Here is an 18,928-nt window from a genome sequence, read left to right as displayed (position 1 = left end):
AGTTGTAATAAAGATATTTATTTGAAAGTTGAGTTTTGCTCAATAAATATATTTTTAAGATAGTGGCACTTCCGGTTATAACCAGTGTGAGGAAATTTTATGGGGTGGCCATGAGGCCACAACCGATCAGCCGACTCGTCGTAGAGCTCTCGCGATGTTCATATTTATCGACGAAATGGTCCGCTACAGCGTGTGCATTGGCGTAGTTTACTTGGGGTTTATACAATTAATGTTACCGGTCGCTTACAAAAATCTAATTAAAACATAAATATTATTGTTTTATTATAATTACGGAGTACCCAAGAAAAATTGTGGCAATAAAATAGTCGCTAATTTATTAAGACTGCTGTATATTTGTTGAGATTATTTTCTGAACCAATTTTAAAATAGTCGCTAATATCAGCTTCTGATTGGCTAGTTCAAACCCTGACAAGGCACCTAATTTGACATAATCGTTAAAAAATAATTTCATCATTTCCTTAATCTGACATGGACACCAATGAAGATGTTTAATACAGGGGAGCGTAAGTCACTATAACATTTTGAAAATGTTGCGTTTTAATTCAGTGGAAATTAAAATTAAAAACTAAATAAAAATATTTTAATCATTTTCTCTGAGAAATACGCTTGAATAACTGTGATTCTTTCTAAATTCTGGAAAACGGATTCCGTTTTGCGGTTAAAATATCTTTGAATTTCGAAAAAGATCTTTCTACATCACAGCTGGTTACAGGAGTAAATAAAAAATTTGGTGCTAATGCAAAATATGTCGAAGGTGGTACATTATTCGCGATTTGTTTTAAAACTAGAAAATCAGGATTTCTAGTAACTGCGTCAATTTTTGCATTAAATTTATCTTGTGATGACCATTCTACAGATTTTAACTCTATCAAAGTAGACTCAAATTTCTCAACTGTAATGGATAATTTTAAATTTTACGTTTCTAGAAATTTGATCGTAGTTGGAATATTTGAAAAATTGTTTTCAATAAAATTAAGTTGAAAAACTAAATTTGTGGTTAAAACTAAAGTTTTACATTGTTTAATGCTTTGTGCATCGTCGTTTAAAGCAATAAACATATGATTTTAATTGATTAAAATTTTTAGAAATTTGCTTCTAACCAAGTACCCCAGCGTGTAACTACAATTGTTGATTCGTCAGAAACGTTACGATTTGTATATTTTTTTAAAAAGGACTTTAAAGAAGGATTATTTAGTTATCTACAAAATGTGCTCGAGGTGAAATCGCAGCATATTTCCCTTTGAAACGTGGTGTAGTTGAAAACATTTCAAGGGCTAAAAATGGTAAATAATTAAAAAAATATTAATGTCACACCAAAGAATACTTAGAAATGAATTACAATTTCGTAATTTGGTTCTACTGGGGCACTTTTATGCTTTTTAAATAAGTACATGAGATAAAAATGTTCTTTTGACTTTTTAGATATTATTAAAATTAACAGAGAGTTAGGGCAGTTAAAAGTAAAGGTAAAATATTAATAGATAAGTGACATTAATTATTTTTTAATTATTTACGAATTACGATTTTTAGCTCTCGAAATGTTATCAAAGGCGATGAACACGCTTCAGAGGGAAATACGGTTCGGTTTCACCTCAGGCGCATTTTGCAGTAATTTTAAATTGCAATAACTTGGTGAGTCTTACAGATAACGAAATGATTCTTGCACCAAAAATTTATTTCAAGTATTAGCTTTATTTCGTCTCGATTATGTGGGAGTCTATCTTTTAAATTAAAAAACTTTCTCGCATCTCGAAAATTTCACTACACAACTATGCAACGTTACAAGAAAATGTAATTTTTTTGGTTTCCTTCTATCAAAACTCAACCTTGTTAAACTACGTATAAATCTACATTTATTGAAAATTTGTTTGCAAAAAAAACGGAGTTTCTAGCTTTATCCAGAAGGAAGATATGAGTATGTAAACGCAAAATGTGTCCAATTTTAGGTGTTTGCAAATTTTTAGCTAAAACGTCTTTTCAGCCCCTTCGCGAGGGTTGAAACAAAAAATTCTTTGTCTAAACAGTTTTTAATACTCTTTCCTAACTTATATCAACAATGCAAGCTGTTCCACAACATTTCGATTTAAAGGTTTATCTGACTGCAAGCGCGCGCCCATGCACTAACCTTCGCCCATAAAATTTCCTCACACTGGTTATAACGCAAGTCGCTGTCAACTTTTTTATTTCAAATGGAAACCTATGTTTTTCACTGTGTTTGTGGATTAGTTGAGTTATTTTAAGGCCGTTTTTATTAGATTTTTCTATACCTAAGATTAACGATTTTCGAGATATTTAAGATTTTTGAAAATTTTTGTCACCTGTCACTTAAAAAATCGGCAACTCTCTTAGTTTTACAGATTTCGAAATCATATTCAAAACAGAGCTTAGATTTGTTCTCCAGTGTGTTCAAAATTAGAAAAGAAGTTAATAAACTCAAAAATTTTAAGATTAAGTTTGAATAACTTTAAGTAACTATAACTAAATTTTTTCAAATGGGATGTCTCAATTTTTATTTTGAAGTTATGTTGGTTTTTTGACATAATAGAAAATTTCTTACTAACCACAGCTACTTGTGCATATTTTGTCATAAAGACATTTCTGAATAAACAAACGACAAACTCTTTTCATAATTGTGTTGTCCGTCCTGTGCAAACAAAATCAATTCATTGAATTTTGGTTTAAAAAACTTTAATTTCTCACATTTTTTTCTCGTTTCCATGGCAACTTATCAGAAAAAGTCTATAGCTGATGAATTTCTCAATCCCAACAAAAAGTTATTGTAACTTGAAAACTATTAAACATAAATATAGGGAATGCAAATACAGATCGATGCAGAATTAAATTCTCCACTATTTAATGAAATAAAACTTATGGTATTTTATTAAAAAAAATTGAGTTATGGGTGCTTAAAGTTCTGAAAACTTTAATGAGCTAAAAAATATTACCAAATTTTTTTAAATGGCAGAGTTACCGACTTTTGAAATAGTGCAAATTCAAAAAAAACGGACAAATTTAAGTATAGGAAAAGCTTATGAAAACAACCTTAAAACAACTCTAATAATCTAAAAACGCATTAAAAATGTAGCCTTTCATTTAAAAAAGGAAGTTGGTAACAACTTCTGGTATAATCGGAAGTGTCACCATCTTGAAAATATTTTTACTAGGCAGGGCCTAAGAGGTTATGATTGTATAGAAATTTTCAGACTATCATTATTAGATCTACGAATACTTCTAATGTGAGGTTTAGACGGCACACCTTGTATTGTAGTATAATTATTAAATTATTTGAAATCTTGCTAAATAACAAATAGGGCTAAGAAAATAATACTTCATACAATTTGTTGCTAAAACAACTTTATTAAAAAATTAAAATAGTGGAATGAAAGAAAATGAACACATGATGCCAGTACACAGCCACTTAAAACATGACATATTGATCAGCTACACTAATTAAAACATCTAGACTCTATCTTTAAAAACCATCGGCATTTGTCCTTTCGGCGTCACCAAAAACTCAAACTGCAACTCGAGCTCCTCTTCCGCTTGAATCTCAAACGAATTGACAGTGGACTCAAGCAACAGCGGTAAAATATGTTCGATAAATCTCTTTCCGGGACAAATCCTCCGGCCGGCCCCGAAAGGGGTCAAAAGAAACAGGGAATTAGTCGCAGTTTGCACCTTATCATCATCCAGCCATCGCTCCGGTTTGAACTTTGAAGCGTCCGGAAAATTGCGTTCGTCTCGGCAGGCAATCCCAAAGTGACACACGACCACTGTTCCTGCACTTAAACGGTAACCTCCAAGTTCCATCTCCTCCTCCAGGATCCTCCCTAAAGCGTTGGCAGTTGGTAACAGACGAAAAGTCTCAGTAACGCACGCTTTCGAGTACGATTTGGTCGAATCCTCGATGATTTTCTTCTGTATTTGGAGGTCTTGTCCAATCAGGTGCAGCAAAAACAAAAGACTGTTCTTCATGGTGTGAATCCCCGCAGATATGAAGTCAATAATGGCGGCGATTTTCTCCCTTTCGTCAATTTCCGCTTGGATAACTGACTGGAAAACGGCACTTTCTTTGGTCGATTCGTTGGCAGAATTGATCAGTTCTAGGGCGAGTTCGTAGATGGAAGCCTCGCTTTTGATGAGTGTTTTGTAGGCCGGTGTTGGGAAGAGTTTCCAGAAGGGGAAGCCGAAGTAGGTGTCTCGGGTGCCGAGGAAGTGTTGTCGGACGGCTTCGGCGAGTTTTTCCCCGGTTTCGGTTTCGGCGCCTGGCAGGAGGAAGCCCATTCTGCGTCCGAGGACTAGGGCGCAGGTTAGCTCCAGGCCGAGTCGGTCTGCGATGTAGTTTAGGTTGGATACTCTGCCGTTTTTGTCACGGCTTAGTTTGAGGAGGTTGCACCAGTCGTCGGCGATTTGCTGAGCTTCGGGGAGGAAGCTGGTGATTGTTTTGGGGCTGGTGAGAGCGGGGGTGAGGGTGCTGCGGAGGTCGTACCATGCCTCACCTGGACACAGAATGTTTTTTACTTTAATTTATTAATAAATTGTTAACATACTTAATAGATGTCACAAAATTGATTTTTTTCTTCCGAAATTAATGTACAGGATTAGTCTCTAAAAACACACAACTTTTGATTTTACGACAAATTTGACAGAATAACTTGTGGCTTGTAAAGAAAATAAAAGAGAAAAAACTGTAAAAAGAAAAAGTAGCAAAAGTACTAAAAAAATTATAGAAATAAAGACACGAAAAAGAAAAAGGAAAAGAAATATACAGGGTGTCCCAGCAATATGAAAAAGTCTATTATTGACCTTTTTTCTTCTGACTCACTTAAAATCATTTTCAAGTATACAGGGCGTTTCTAATGTTAGCTACAATACGAACTTATGTTTTTTTTAAATGGAACAACCTATATTAATTCGCATTTTTGGATGTAGCTTTTAACACAGATGTTTTTGAGCCAAGTTGTTATTGGTCGACTTTGTTTTGTTTTTGAAATGACTTATTTTTTCGACAAAAACACGCTTTTTAAAAAAAATCTACATAAAAACTAAGAATCACAGAAGTAGAAGTAGAAGGAGAAAGTTCAAACTTCAAGTACAATTCAATTTTAAATGAAACACCCAATTTTTAATTTTTTTTATTTTTGTATCTAATAAACCTTTAAATTGTCTCACTAGAAACATTAACAGTTAAGTGTTTTTTGCTGATACTTAAAAGATATTTAACTTTAAACATAAAAAAATATTAACTATTGTTTCAGTAGTCAACGAGTGAAATTTTCTGCTAATAATAACTTTATTGTTACCCTTAATGTTACCCTTAGACTGTTATTCGTCATTTATTACAATGAAATAACATAATTATTTTAATTCATGGCAAATTTTTTAATTCCCGTATAAAATCCAACAAATGGTCTGTGGTGGAGTTACTATGATTATTTGAAACTTTATGTTTTTAGATAGACAATTTAATAATTTTAAGAAGCAAAAACAAAAAAATAAGTATTCCACTTAGGTTTTCCAGGTTATTCAACTTTTAACAAACTTCTTAATTTTTCTATGTTTCTAAATGTAATAATACGCTAAACAGATTTAGGTTTGAAGTTTTCCCTTTAAAGTGGTGAAAGTTCTACTTTTCTATGATTCTCAGTTTTTGTGTAATAAATTTTTAAATAAAACGTGTTTTTGTCAAAGAATTCAAATTATTTCATTATATCAAAAATTAAGCAGAATCGACCAATACAAGTTGAGAGATTAATCTTCAGTATTAAAAGCTACGTCCAAAAATGCAATAAAATTTGTAAAAACATAGATTTTGGGTTTTTTATATTGTAACACCCTGTATATACACCGCAACATTTTAGAAACATGCAGCAAGAACGCAGCTATATTAAATAAAGGAAAAGTCAATATCTTTAATAATAAGCAAGTTATGGAGCTCTTTCGGATCATTATTGGGACAACCTGTATCTGGTTAGGCTTGATTTTGATGGATTAGTTTTATTTGTGTAAATGTTTTAATGTTTTTTACTTTTATTTATTAATATTTTTTAACATACCCAATAGATGTCAAAAAATTATTTTTATTTTCCGAAATTAATATACAGGGTTAGTCCTTAATACAACTAGTTGTAACTTTCTTGTTAATGATCGGATTTTGACACATTTTGTGACTTTTAGATACAACAAATTACTTGTGACATGTAAAGAGAAAAAAAGAAACGAAATTAAACAAAAGAAAAAAAGGAAAAAAACAGTAAAAAAGAGAAGAGTACCAAGAGTATGTCTTGGTTAGGCTTCATTTAGATGTAAGTAAAAAATGAATATAACATTTAATTTTTTAATAAATTTTTGAACGTGGTAAATTCTATGTACCTGCTTTGAAATTTTTTTAATTAACTTATGTTAAGTAGGTACACTTGTTTGTTTTACTGTTGCAGGCTTTTCAGTTTATACATTAAAATTTGATTTTTTTTGTACAAGCTCATCAAAAACTAAGCACTAAGTATCAAAGTACCTAAATAGGTACCGAAATTTTTTCTAGAATATGTCCAAGTAAATTTTTGGTTATTTAATTCAGTTGTTGAATATTTACAATGAAAGATCGTTATCTAGCAGATCCGATTTTTGTAGGTAAGATTTTCTTTGCATTTAGATTTAGAACGTGTTTTTTGTAAAGGTAAATGTCAATACTTTTTAAATCTTTATTTATAACCTTTATAGCTTTGTCATAATCATAACATAATAATGACAGTTGAGCTATTCTAGAAAAAATGCAACCTGACCCCGAAATTTTAAAATGATTTTAGCAATGCTAAGTTTCTTCCAAAATACACGATTAGGTTTATATTTAATGTTTTTGCGAGAGCATAATAACTTTAATTGAAGTAATTCCTTGAATTCTAAAATTTACATACTACACCTTTTAGGCGATAACGTAAAAAATACTGACGTAATAAAACTGTTGAATATTTTTTGGAGAGTATTTTTCTAGTTTCTTGTAGTTTAAAAAATGGAAATTGGTAAGTAAATTGATTAGTAATATTACTTTTTTATCTTTATAACTTTTGATGTCCCGTCTGTTATCGCAAACGAAAAATGTTGCTCTTATTTCTCATGTTGTTAAACAAAAACAAACATTTTTAATTTCCACTGACTAATTTTAATAGTGTTGAGGCCGGTTTATACAGCGTGCTCAAAAACTGGCGCACCAACTCAATGGTGTGTGGTAGAGAACTGGTTACATATAAAGGTAAAAATAATAAAAAAATTCTTTGTATTAAAGTTATTGATAAATTACGGGTTTTAAATAAATGATATGTGGCAACGTTGTCTAACAGTCATGATCGCAATAGAATTTGAGCAACAATAAAAATAAATTATTTTTGAAACGGTTTCCTAGGAAATAATTCCCAGTGTTGGCACATCTACACATTGTGATTTTTTGGATGACTTTTAATTTTTTTAAATAAAAAAAACTGCTAAAATCTGATAGTAAATTTAAAAATAATTATTCATCGTTTTATTACGGAACGATTACCTGGTATGAAACATAAAAACATAATAAAATAATGAAAACTAAAGAAGTTAACATAATAAGTTTGTAGCTCCAGATTGTTTAAAATATGACTTTAGGAATTTTTTCAACATTTTTCCCGTAATCTGCACTTGCTCCTCAATAACGTACCGCTGAGTTGGTGCGTCAGTTTTTGAGCACCCTGTAGAAAGATTCGTTAAATTTCAATTCGTTATTAAAAGTTAACAACGCGAATAGATCAAACAAATTGGTTCAATTTTGGCACGTGAAAAGTTAACCACGCATTTAGTTTAAAACGCATTTTAGAGTTGATTTCACACAAGAGATTTTTTTTGTTCCCTTTGTCATGTCCCGTCCGTCAAGTGTAAACAAAAAGTAAATTAGAAAGAAGGTTTTGTATTTTACGTTATTCTTTGGTTTTGTAGTTTTAAAAGTTTTAACAGGTTCCACTTTTTACTTTAAAAATCGTTGTTGGAATTAGTGCATTTTAAATTAACAGAATTTTAACACGAATTTCAACGATAAAAATAAGAGGTCTTTTTTTGTGTCCCGTCCGTCATCAATTTGTATTTTTGTATCCTGTTCAGATTTCGAATTTTAAAAATGTGACTCTAAATGTAGGTTGCAAACATTGTGCATCCTATTGATACTGTTCGTAAAAACCGAAAATAAAATCTAAAAATTTGTGCAGTGTACCGTCCGTTAAAATGGAATGGCTGAGATACGACTATAGATATATCGTCAGTGTATACATGTGAATTTTACAATTAGTTATAAGTATAATTACTTAGGAAGATCAAAGTATAACAAAAACAGCATCGGACCCAGTACACTGCCCTGTGGCACCCCAGCTTTTTTATTTTGAAATGTAGATTGAATTATATTATTCATAATTATTTTTTGTTTTCTCTCTATTAAATAACTACAGAACCAATTCAAATCTTAATTTGCATTCCTATGTATTTTAGTTTTCATAATAATAATTCATGATTTATTGGATCAACTGTTTCACTTTGATCAAGCAATACTACAAAAGGTAAATTAACTGAATATGTTTTTGTCATTACAACGATATGTTTTTTTTTTGTATTTCTGTAAATTTAAAAAAATTTTAAAGCTCTTTTTGTTCAAGAACTTTTTATCGTATTTTCGCAGAAATATATCTATTGAATAGATTAGCCTCTGTTTTCCGATGAAAAACCCGCAGATTGTATAAGAATCCCCTTAAATGTGATATTTTTAAATGGAAGCGTTTTTATCATATTTGAACATATCTAATAGACTCAGACACCAAAGTGTGTGTTTACGCTATTTTACTTCAATTTACTTATTAGATATTACTGATATTAGTCATCATGGTCACTGGCTTTAAATATTCTTATCGAATTCTTGTGTCTGAACTTCAGAAAGTTCAATAACTTTGTCTTCAGTGCGACAATTTAACTCGAATTTATGTATGTTTTGTATGATAAGAAAAAATGGGTGTAGGTATTTAAATGTAATGAAATTAGATGAAGATGCACATAGTTGATAGTAAGAAACAAAAAATTAAATTAATTTAAAAAAAAAATAAAAATTGTAGTTTACACTTAGTTTTGTTTTTGCAATTTTTAAAAATAAATGAATATTTATAATTCGTATTTATTGATTTTTTATTTATGTTTCCAGCAATATGTTTTCTACAAAATGTAATTTTCAAAAAGATAATCATTTCAAATTGTATACTATTAGATATAATCCGTTAAATCTTGCTCAATAAAATATTCTTAAAATGAAGTTACTTCCATTTATGCTTTGTATAGAAGGATGTTTTTATTTTAATTTACTCACCTTTTTTAAGCCTTTAGTTTAGGCGTTTTACATGTTTTTTTAGTTTTGCATCTTTTCTTCATCTTTTTCGTCAGGATATATAACTTTATTTTTTTAATATTCGGAAATCGTGTTTGAGCATTTGATGGAAGAGAAGGCAGATTAGATCTTTTCCAGGATATTTCCAAATTTCGAAATATCCAAAATTTTGAGGTAAAGGTAAAAAATATTACTTAAGACTTTTCAGAATATCATATTACGCGAATCAGTTTTGGGTGGGAAAGAAAGACAACATATACAGCTGTTTCGAAGAAAATTTAAATTTGCAATGGAAACACCTAAAATTCTAAAATAGAAATTATCGAACATAATAAAGAAAAGTCAGTGTAGCAGAGAAAGAAAGTTGGGTAAACTAAAAAACTAATTCGAATAATCTATCAAAAAAATTGTAAATTAGCCAAAAATCCTAGTGAACATCATACAACATTTTTAAAAGAAATCTAAATAAAAAAAAATAGTTTTAAAAGACAGTTATGGAATCAAAAATGTATTTACAACAGTTTCTACTTAAAAACTTCTGCAGATGTTTTTCAAAATATCGAATTGAAAGTAAAATGTGACAAAAAATACTAAGAATGAATATTATACCCATTTGTCAAAATTTCCAACTACAGAACAAAACTACAGTTAATATTAGCTGTTTCAAAATTATAAAAACGCCAACGTCGCATTTTCTCTCAAAATTAGCTGTTGTAAATTATTTATGCATTTCAAAAAAATAATAACTAATGTAATTTATACTTTCAATGAGAGATCTAACGATTAATAACTATTTTACAGTTTTATAAATCTTATTTAAAAAAATAATTCGGTAAAATGCGGCGTTGGCGTTTTTATAGTTTTGAAAGCGCTAATAGATATCTAAAATTTGATGATAATTAAAAAAACTTTATTATTTTTAATAAGACACGTATGTTTTAAAATTTTATTTTGTACGTCACAAACACAAACAAAATCATTATTAATGTATTATTATTATTTATTTATCTTACCTTGTTCGTTGACCAACCCAATGCTAGCGTATCTATCAGGGCGACTTCTTCGATAGTGGGCGACTGCTTCAACAGGTGGTCTTAGAGGATACTTGCCACCCGCTTTAAGAACCTTCACAATTTCTCTTTTCTCAAATAAGTTAATAACAGGTATATTACACCAATATTCTTCTTTCATGACAGGTCCATACCTGAGAAAAAAATTAACTTGAGTACTTGAATGAAACAAAACAAATAATTTCGTAGTAAAGTTATACATAGTGTCTCTTTTCAGGCCTACATTAGAAACTTTTTAACTTCGAATGTAGATAAGCCATTTGAGTTATCTTCAAAATGGTTAAGCTTGCACAAATTTTTATTTACTGGTGTCGTTTGACAAAATCACAGCTCTTCGACTTTTTCGTAATATTTTTTTCGAATTTGGATTTAATGTAATGACAATTTTCTTAAGTACGTATACAGGCTGGTCCAGCTTAGCTCCCGTCTTTTGTAAGTCAGTTATTAGTAAAGTTGGACTTTTGATATTTTGTAGAAATCTAGGACGTATTTCAGGAAAATATTATTGATTATACAGAGTGTTCAAAAAAAAAGTATGACGTTATAATAATATTTTTTTCAAGGCATGTTATTATTTTTTGGTGCTCATTAGGATGTCTTTCTAGTTTGTTACATGTCCCTAACTTTTTTTTTAAATCCGTTCTGGGATTACTCGTAGAAAAATTAAAAACCAAAAAAAAATTGTTTAAAAAAGTAATAAAAAATAAAAACGGTATTTTCTTTATAAAATTATTAGTACGTACGTCTTGAACAAGGTCTAACAGACTTATTAATTATGATTGATCTGAATTAGTACAGGGTGTTTACAAAAACTTCATAGCCTTTTATTTTGCTTATTTGAAATGGCAATCCCGGCTCATTTTTACGTCATTCGTTGCAGAAATAAAGAGGAAATATTTTTTCTTATTACAACTCTAACGTAAATCACTGACATTATACAGGCACTTTTTTACAGAAAATTTAATAATAAATAAAAAGACTAATAGCGGTTTTTCTTAAATCATTTCTTTAGCTGTAATATCATAAAGTTGTATTTTTTCAAATAGGAATCATAGTTGGCTATGACATTTTTGAAAAGCTTATTTTTTTTGAACTGAAAACAATATAAATACAGTTTGATATTTTTTATATACTTTTGATAAAAAATATATGTAAAATATTTGAAAGTATTTGACAATGGAAAAATTATTTCACATATTGTGTACGGTTATTAAAGTAAAAATGTGAAATTATCAAAATAAGCTATGTTAAAGTTATCTTCAATTAAACAAATATACGATCGTCTCAGATTTTGTAATTACATTTGTTATTGAAAATGTTATGTATTTTTACGTTATGTTATTGTTATGTATTTTATTTGGTGTTTGCATTGACATTTTTTTGTAAAATAAAATTTTGTTGACAGACAATCATACAATTAATAAGATATTTCTTTTTCCGACATTCCATGTTTAATTAGAAAATAGAATGAGCTTGCTATTTTAAATCTAAAAACAAACAATTTTTATTAATCGCAAAAATTTTATCTAATAATAATTTAATATGCTGTTTTTTAATTCATTAGTGTTTAAAAAAAACATTAAATTATAAATACTTGTTAGGTAATATATTTTTTATAGTTTTAATTGAAAATCCAAAATTTTTTCATGGGCTACTATAAAGAAAAAACGAGATGTTATGTTTTTTCTTAAATACAAATAGACACATCAAATCAGAAAAAAATAAATTTTTCAAAAATATCACAGCCGCCTATAAATCCTATTTAAAAAATAAAATTGTATGTTATTACAGCTAAACGATTGGTTAAAAAAATCACTAACAACATTACTAAATTCACTGAAAAGTGCCTGTATAATATCTTTGCTTCAAATCTATATCTTTTATAATAAGGAAGATATGATTTTTTAAGATTTCGCTAAAATGTCAACTTGTCAACTTTTGTTTATAAGTCGAAAACAAAAGACGATAGCTGGATGCGGTTTTGACCAAAATTATGTGTCATTCGTTTTTCTCTAAACCTCTTAGATTCGGAGATTCCCTATTCGGACATCCAAAATGCCACACCCCGTATAATCAAAAATATTTTTCTGAAATACGTTCTAAAGTATAAATACTATAAATACCGTCTACAAAATATCAAAAGTTCAACTTTACTAATAAATGAGGTATAGTAGACGGGAGCTGAGCTGGGCCATCCTGTATACAACTTTTCGAACTTCAGCAAGTGTTCATTTCAAGGCTGGTAAATCTTTTTTGTGATAGTTTTTCAATATAAATATTTAATACAAAAACCTATACTCTTGACCATCTTCTGAATTAAATTCTTGTTAGAGGTGTCAATTTTTTTTAATTTTTTATCATCAAGCTTTGTTTTTTTTTGTTGTTTTCACCTATTCTTAAATTTTAACAAAAATTATTTAATTTCGTAATAAATTAGTCCCCCAATAAAAAAAATTGTGTGTAGTGTAGTGTAGACGTTATTTATACCCTAGGATGTATTTCAGGAAAATATTTTTGATTATACAGAGTGTCCCAAAAAAGTATGACGTCATAATATATTTTTTAATGGCATGCTATTAGTTTTTATTGGTTATTAGGATGCCTTTTTAGCTTCTTACACGCCTCTAAAGTTTTTTTAAATAGATTCAGGGAATACTAATAAAAAATGAAAACTAAAAAATCGGTTTTATCACTTTAGTTAAAAAATTAATAAAAAATAGAAACTTTCTTGATAACATTATTAGTACGAACGCTTTGAACAAGGTCTAACAGACTTACTAATTAAATTGACTGATCTGAATTACTACAGGGTGTTTAAAATTTATTTTTAGACTTTTTAAACTTTAGAGTGTTTTAATTTGCATTTTTCAAATGGCAACCCTTCTTTATTTTTATATCTTTCCACGCAGAATTAAAAAATGAACATTTTTTTATAATACAACCCTAACGTAAATCCTAACACATTCGGAGTTATTTTCCGAAAACCTTAACCATGTTCGAGTTTTAATTATTAAAGTGATTTTTCATTGCCCGAATGAGTTTTTAGCAAATAACTCAAAATGTGTTAGAATTTGCAACAGGGTTGTAACAACAAAAAAAAATTTGTTTTTTAATTCTGCATCGATTGACATAAAAAGGAACAGTGTTGATATGTATTTATTAAAATTGTCATTAAAATACTTGACAAAACAAGTTTTTATCAAATAACCCGGAATGTTTCAAGATTTACGTTAGGGTTGTTATAAGAAAAAACGCTTTTTTATTTTTTATTATCATCAAGCTTTGTTTTTTTGTTGATGTTCCCAATAAAAAAAATGTTTTTTCGAAATTTTAAATATTTCCCTGAACACAAGTTGTCCAAAAAATTCTTTTCCCACTTATCTTATCATCGGTTTGTTGAAATGGCCACACATCATCAAAATTTTGGAATTGGTTCGAGAACTAAATCATCCTCTTACCTTTTGTACATGTTTTCGTAATACAGGTGCAGTCGGTTGAAGGAAAACCCTCCGAAAAAAAATATCCAGGTAGTACCAAGCCCAGGTAAAGCCAAGGGTCCCGGTATGAGTTTAACACCTTTCTTGCAATCATTATTGCGGTACCACCACGGAGGCCTGTACTCCAAGAACAGGAAGAAGATCGCGATGATGAGCAAACTTGTGACGTCCAACGACTGAAAAATCTTCTCAAACATCTGAAACGTTAAAATAATTATCACGGATCGAGTTAGAGGACGATTGTGTTTTGGTGTTTATAAAAATACCGATTTTAATTGTTTGTACTAACCTTGGGGTTTCAAAACCGTCGAGACGAGCACTCGATAACCCACACGATTATCGTTTGTGTATTTTAAGACATTAACTGAGATTACCGGCGATTTTAGGTTAAAAGAACGGTCTCGTAGCGTCTTGCTTGGGTCTTTTGTATAAACTGTTGAAGAATGGTTCAACAGCCGCATCTCCAACATTCCAGACTCTTAACGGAAGTTCTCTTCATCATCTTTCTGACATTTGTGTAAGATATTGAATAGCGCGCGGATTTTGCCGGCTTTTTTCGACTTATCTTATCAGATAAATGGATGGTAAGAAGAGAGTGCTTTAGCGGGTCAAGGTTCTGACGAGGTCAGAATATTGAAGATTAATTATTTCTCACGTCAACATCGCACAGATTCGGTTTCAACAATGTGTCTTCAGCGAGCGCAATTTTGCCAACTTGGGTAAAAAGACGCGTGGGTTTAAAACAAGACGCAGAAAAGGGAAATGCGACATCGATTTCATGTTTGATTAATTAGATTGGGTACGACTTTCTTGCAAATCCGTTGATAATATTATATTATGTAGAGCGAGAATGCAAGAAAGTGGGTCGAAGCGCACTAGGGCGGAGCAAAATTAGATCGAAAGGTGTTTTGAAAAGGGTTTCAAATGATACAGAGACCGTGGTATTTATGTACATTTTAAAGGTACGGTCAAGGTCTACCAGTTTTGTCCCAACAGGGCGAGCTTTCCCCTTTTCCTAAATAACTTACTGGACTGGTTATACGGAATATAAAAGACTTCACTAAATTTTTAAATATTTCAAATGAAACGATCGTAGCAGATTACCGGGTAAATAAAATAAAAATAATAATATTATGAGAAAAAATACATTAACAAAGTAATAAACGAAGTAGGTATTTTCTCTAATATGAAATCAATAATTTTAATGATTTCTTGCTTACAACTAGCCTATGAATGACTCAAAATTTTTGGCGTGCGGTTAATTTTTTTTTATTATAAATTTACCTAATTTTTGCAAAATTCTTGTCACCACAAAAATGTGGAAACAATAATTTTTTAATATCAATTTTAATTAATTTTTTGAATTTGTGGAATTCAATAGCCACTGTTAGTATACAGGGTGGCCCAGCTCAGCTCCCCACTTCCGTAGCTCAGTTATAGACTGTTTCGTTATAGTTTTCGTCATAGTTGCTGAACACAAGTTGCCCAAAAAATTCTTTTCCCACTTATCCATTTGTTCAAATGGCCGCACATCGTCAAAATTTTGAAATTAGCTCAGTTATTACTGTTATTAGTAAAGTTGGACGTTTGATTTTGTGTAGACGTTATTTATACTCTAGGACGTATTTCAGAAAAATATTTGTGATTATACAGAGTGTTCCAAAAAAGTATTATAATAATACATTTTTGTAATGGCTTGTTATTATTTTTTCAGTGCTTATTAAGATGCCTTTCTAGTTTTTTACATGTCCTTAAAGTTTTTTTAATCGGTTTAGAGATTACTGTTAAAAAATAAAATCCAGAGAAATAGGATTTATACTTGTAGTTTTAAAAATTAATAAAAAAATAGCAATAGTGCTTTCTTGATGACGTACGCTTTGAACAAGGTCTAATAGACTTACTAATTAAGTTTGGCTGATCGGAATTACAACAAGGTCTTTACAATTTATTTTCAAACTTCTTAAAATTTAGAGTTTTTTATTTTGCTTATTTCAAATGACAATCTTTGTTTATTTTTACATCGTTCCACGTAGAATTAAAAAATGAACATTTTTTCTTATTACAACTTTAACGTAAATCCTAACACATTCGGAGTTATTTGTCAGTAACCTTAACCATTTTCGAAAAATAACTCAGAATATGTTAGGATTTGCAACAGGGTTGTGATAACAACAAAATATTGTGTTTTCATTCTGCATCGATTGACATAAAAAGGAACGGTGTTGATATGTATTCATCAAAATTGTCATTAAAATACTTGACAAAACAAGTTTTTATCAACTAACTCGAAATGTGTTAAGATTTTCGTTAGGCTTGTTATAAGAAAATACGTAAATTTTTTAACTTCTCATTGAATGGTATAAAAATAAACAGGTTGCCATTTGAAATAAGCAATATAAAAGTCTTTAAAGTTTAAAAAATTGAAGGTAAATTGTAAACACTCTGTAGTAATTTTAATCAATTTGATTTAAGTCTGTTAGATCTTGTTTCTTACCTACCTAATAATAATATTATGAAATAAATGTTGTTTTTATTTTTTATTAATTTTTAAAACTAAAGGTGTAAAACCGATTTTTTTGGTTTTGATTTTTTTCAACAGTAATCCCTTAACCGATTTAACAAAAACTTGAGGGACATGTAAGAAGCTAGAAAAGCGTCCTAATTAGCATTAAAAAATAATAGCATGCCATTAAAAAATATTATTATGTCGACTCAATTTTTTTAAACATTCTGTAAAATAAGAAATATTTTCCTGAAATACGTCCTAGATTTCTGCAAAATATCAAAAGTTCAACTTTACTAATAACTGAGCTAACAAAAGACGGGAGCTGAGTTGGGCAACCCTGTAGATTAATTATAGTCTTAGTTAGTGTTACTTGACAGCTTACAATAAATTAAAATTCAATTATTTAAAACAATGACACTTTTTTTAATTTTAAAATATGATACAATTGGTTAAATATAAACCTAAATTTTTTGAAACTTTTAACACATAATTTAAGAAAATCTGAAATAACAACAATATTCATAAATTCGTCGCGACGTTTCGACACTTTAAGAGAAGGTCAAGAAAATAAGCTTGTTAGTTTGTTTGCAGATTTAATTATTACTTGGTTGACACAAAATAGACGTATTACAAAGCACAGCAAGGCACCGATTTTTTTTATTTAAATTTGCAGATTAAGTAAAATTTTCGAAGATTTTTTGACTTATTTTTAACAATTTTTGCAAAATGCATCAAAAACTTACCAAAAAAATGCAAAAATTGTTTTTTTTTAATTTTGACCTAATTAAGTATTTTTTTATCTCGGCTTATTTAAATAAGAAAATCAAAAATTATAGAAAGTGGGGGAATAATTCTTTTTTCGATCAAACTTTGTTATTTTTTAGCTCACTGTTGACGAAATTTTAGAAATTGTCTCAAATATCAAACAGGAAAAGTAACATTAGTTTCAGTATGCTTGTGATTTTGAGGCGTTTTTGACAAGATCTTACAAAATAAAGAGATTCAAGTTCAAAAACGAACTAAATTCACTGAAGTAAGATGCAATTATGACTATAATTTTGAGCAAATTTGGTGTTGTTTAGACAATTTAATGTCTTAACCTTTAAGAAAAAGCAAAAGTGACATTTTATTATGGCTTAATTTTGTTGCTTTTTATTATTTTCTCTTAGTTTTTATTCGATTCTGTTTTTCTATTTTTTTATTTTTTATTTATTTTTTTCATTTATTCTTTGTTGGCAAAAATCACACTCCAACATATAATTTATGTATATCATTACATTATGTTTCTATAAAGTTTGTTAAAAAAGTATTATTAATTTATACAGGGTGACCCAGGGGTCGTGTAAAACGGATTCAATACTAAATAAAAAATGTGTAGTTTTGTGGGGAATTAATTTCTAATCATTTTGCTTTTTGCTTAGTACTGCTACGTAGTCTATTTTTTGAGATATGTACAAAAGTATAAACACATTATTTTGACAGTTTTCGGGGGCTGTCTTAAGTGTTAAAATTTTTTTTTGTGTTCTGTTTTTCTTATTAATTCTTCATAGGTAAAATTTAATAATGTATCAAGTAATAATTAGAATACTAATGTAATTAGTTATATTAGTACATATCAAAAATAAATTACCATTTGATTTATCAGATATTAGAATGTCAAATTTTCCTGTAATAAAATATTGTTTTTGAAAAATTTAGAGAAATATTTTAAATTTGTTTTGCAAATCCATTACCATTAGAACGTTTATCAAAAATGCTATCGATACATGAAATAAAATACATGGTGTTCTATTTGAAAAAAATGAGTTATTCAAATTTTTGTGTTTTGAGACGCTCTGTATATTATCTGCGTACTTTTACTAAAAGTTGACTATTTGCTAAAACTACGAACTAGTCTAGGCTTTTCTGTTGCAAATTTATCTGAAAATATTTGTAAGCGACTATGCAGTGATTTTTCAAATGTTGGTCATTTTTATAACGTAAAGTTTCCAAAACGATAAGAGATAGACCCATAATAGTTTATATAGTTTCATTTTTTTTTCCGTAGAATCCAATTATGTAAAAATATATAGAGAGGTCTATTTAAAAACATACATCTTTGGTTCACTAGCCTGTATACAACACCCTGTGTATAATACAAATATTTTTAGTTTGTGGACTGTAAGTTGATCTTACGGATTTTAAAAAAAGTTATGGACATCCCTGGGTTACGGTGTATTATTTGATAATTTTTAGCAGTTTTGAGTTAATTTCTAGGAGAAAATCGGATGCACTCATGTAATAGCTCAAGTAACAAGTAACAATAAATGAAAAACCGGAACTAACAATTTCTTATTAAATGTTATCATTATATTTTTTAATTAATTAACTTACCTTCATCAAACTTTTAACTTTTTGACTGTGTGCTGTAAAATGCCAAGCCAAACCAACACTAAATCTCTAAATCTCACAA

General features: G+C 29.3%; 1 protein-coding gene across 2 annotated transcripts; it reads right to left on the bottom strand.

Moving 5' to 3' along the window:
- Positions 1–3,358: 3,358 nt before the first annotated feature.
- shd (shade) lies at positions 3,359–18,899 on the bottom strand. 2 transcript variants are annotated; one of them, XM_064357723.1, is made up of 4 exons: positions 18,850–18,899; positions 13,932–14,167; positions 10,417–10,607; positions 3,359–4,520 (listed from the first exon to the last, which is right to left on the bottom strand). In XM_064357723.1, the coding sequence occupies exons 1-4, from the start codon at positions 18,853–18,855 to the stop codon at positions 3,481–3,483; spliced, it is 1,473 nt and encodes a 490-aa protein (XP_064213793.1). In that variant the 5' UTR covers positions 18,856–18,899; the 3' UTR covers positions 3,359–3,480. The 2 variants fall into 2 exon arrangements, with proteins under 2 accessions (XP_064213793.1, NP_001123894.1); NM_001130422.1 differs by lacking the exon at positions 18,850–18,899 and adding an exon at positions 14,260–14,383.
- Positions 18,900–18,928: the final 29 nt, after the last annotated feature.

This window comes from Tribolium castaneum, chromosome 7 (assembly GCF_031307605.1).
Source record: "Tribolium castaneum strain GA2 chromosome 7, icTriCast1.1, whole genome shotgun sequence".
NCBI lineage: Eukaryota > Metazoa > Arthropoda > Insecta > Coleoptera > Tenebrionidae > Tribolium > Tribolium castaneum.
The sequence above is the reverse complement of the archived record's forward strand: the minus strand, read 5'-3'. Positions and strand labels throughout refer to the sequence as shown.

Coding starts and splice junctions, on each gene's coding strand:
- shd (XM_064357723.1), bottom strand. Junction 10,608..13,931: donor TACGAAAACATGTACAAAAG/GTAAGAGGATGA, acceptor TTTTTTTCTCAG/GTATGGACCTGTCATGAAAG. Junction 4,521..10,416: donor TGGGTTGGTCAACGAACAAG/GTAAGATAAATA, acceptor TTCTGTGTCCAG/GTGAGGCATGGTACGACCTC.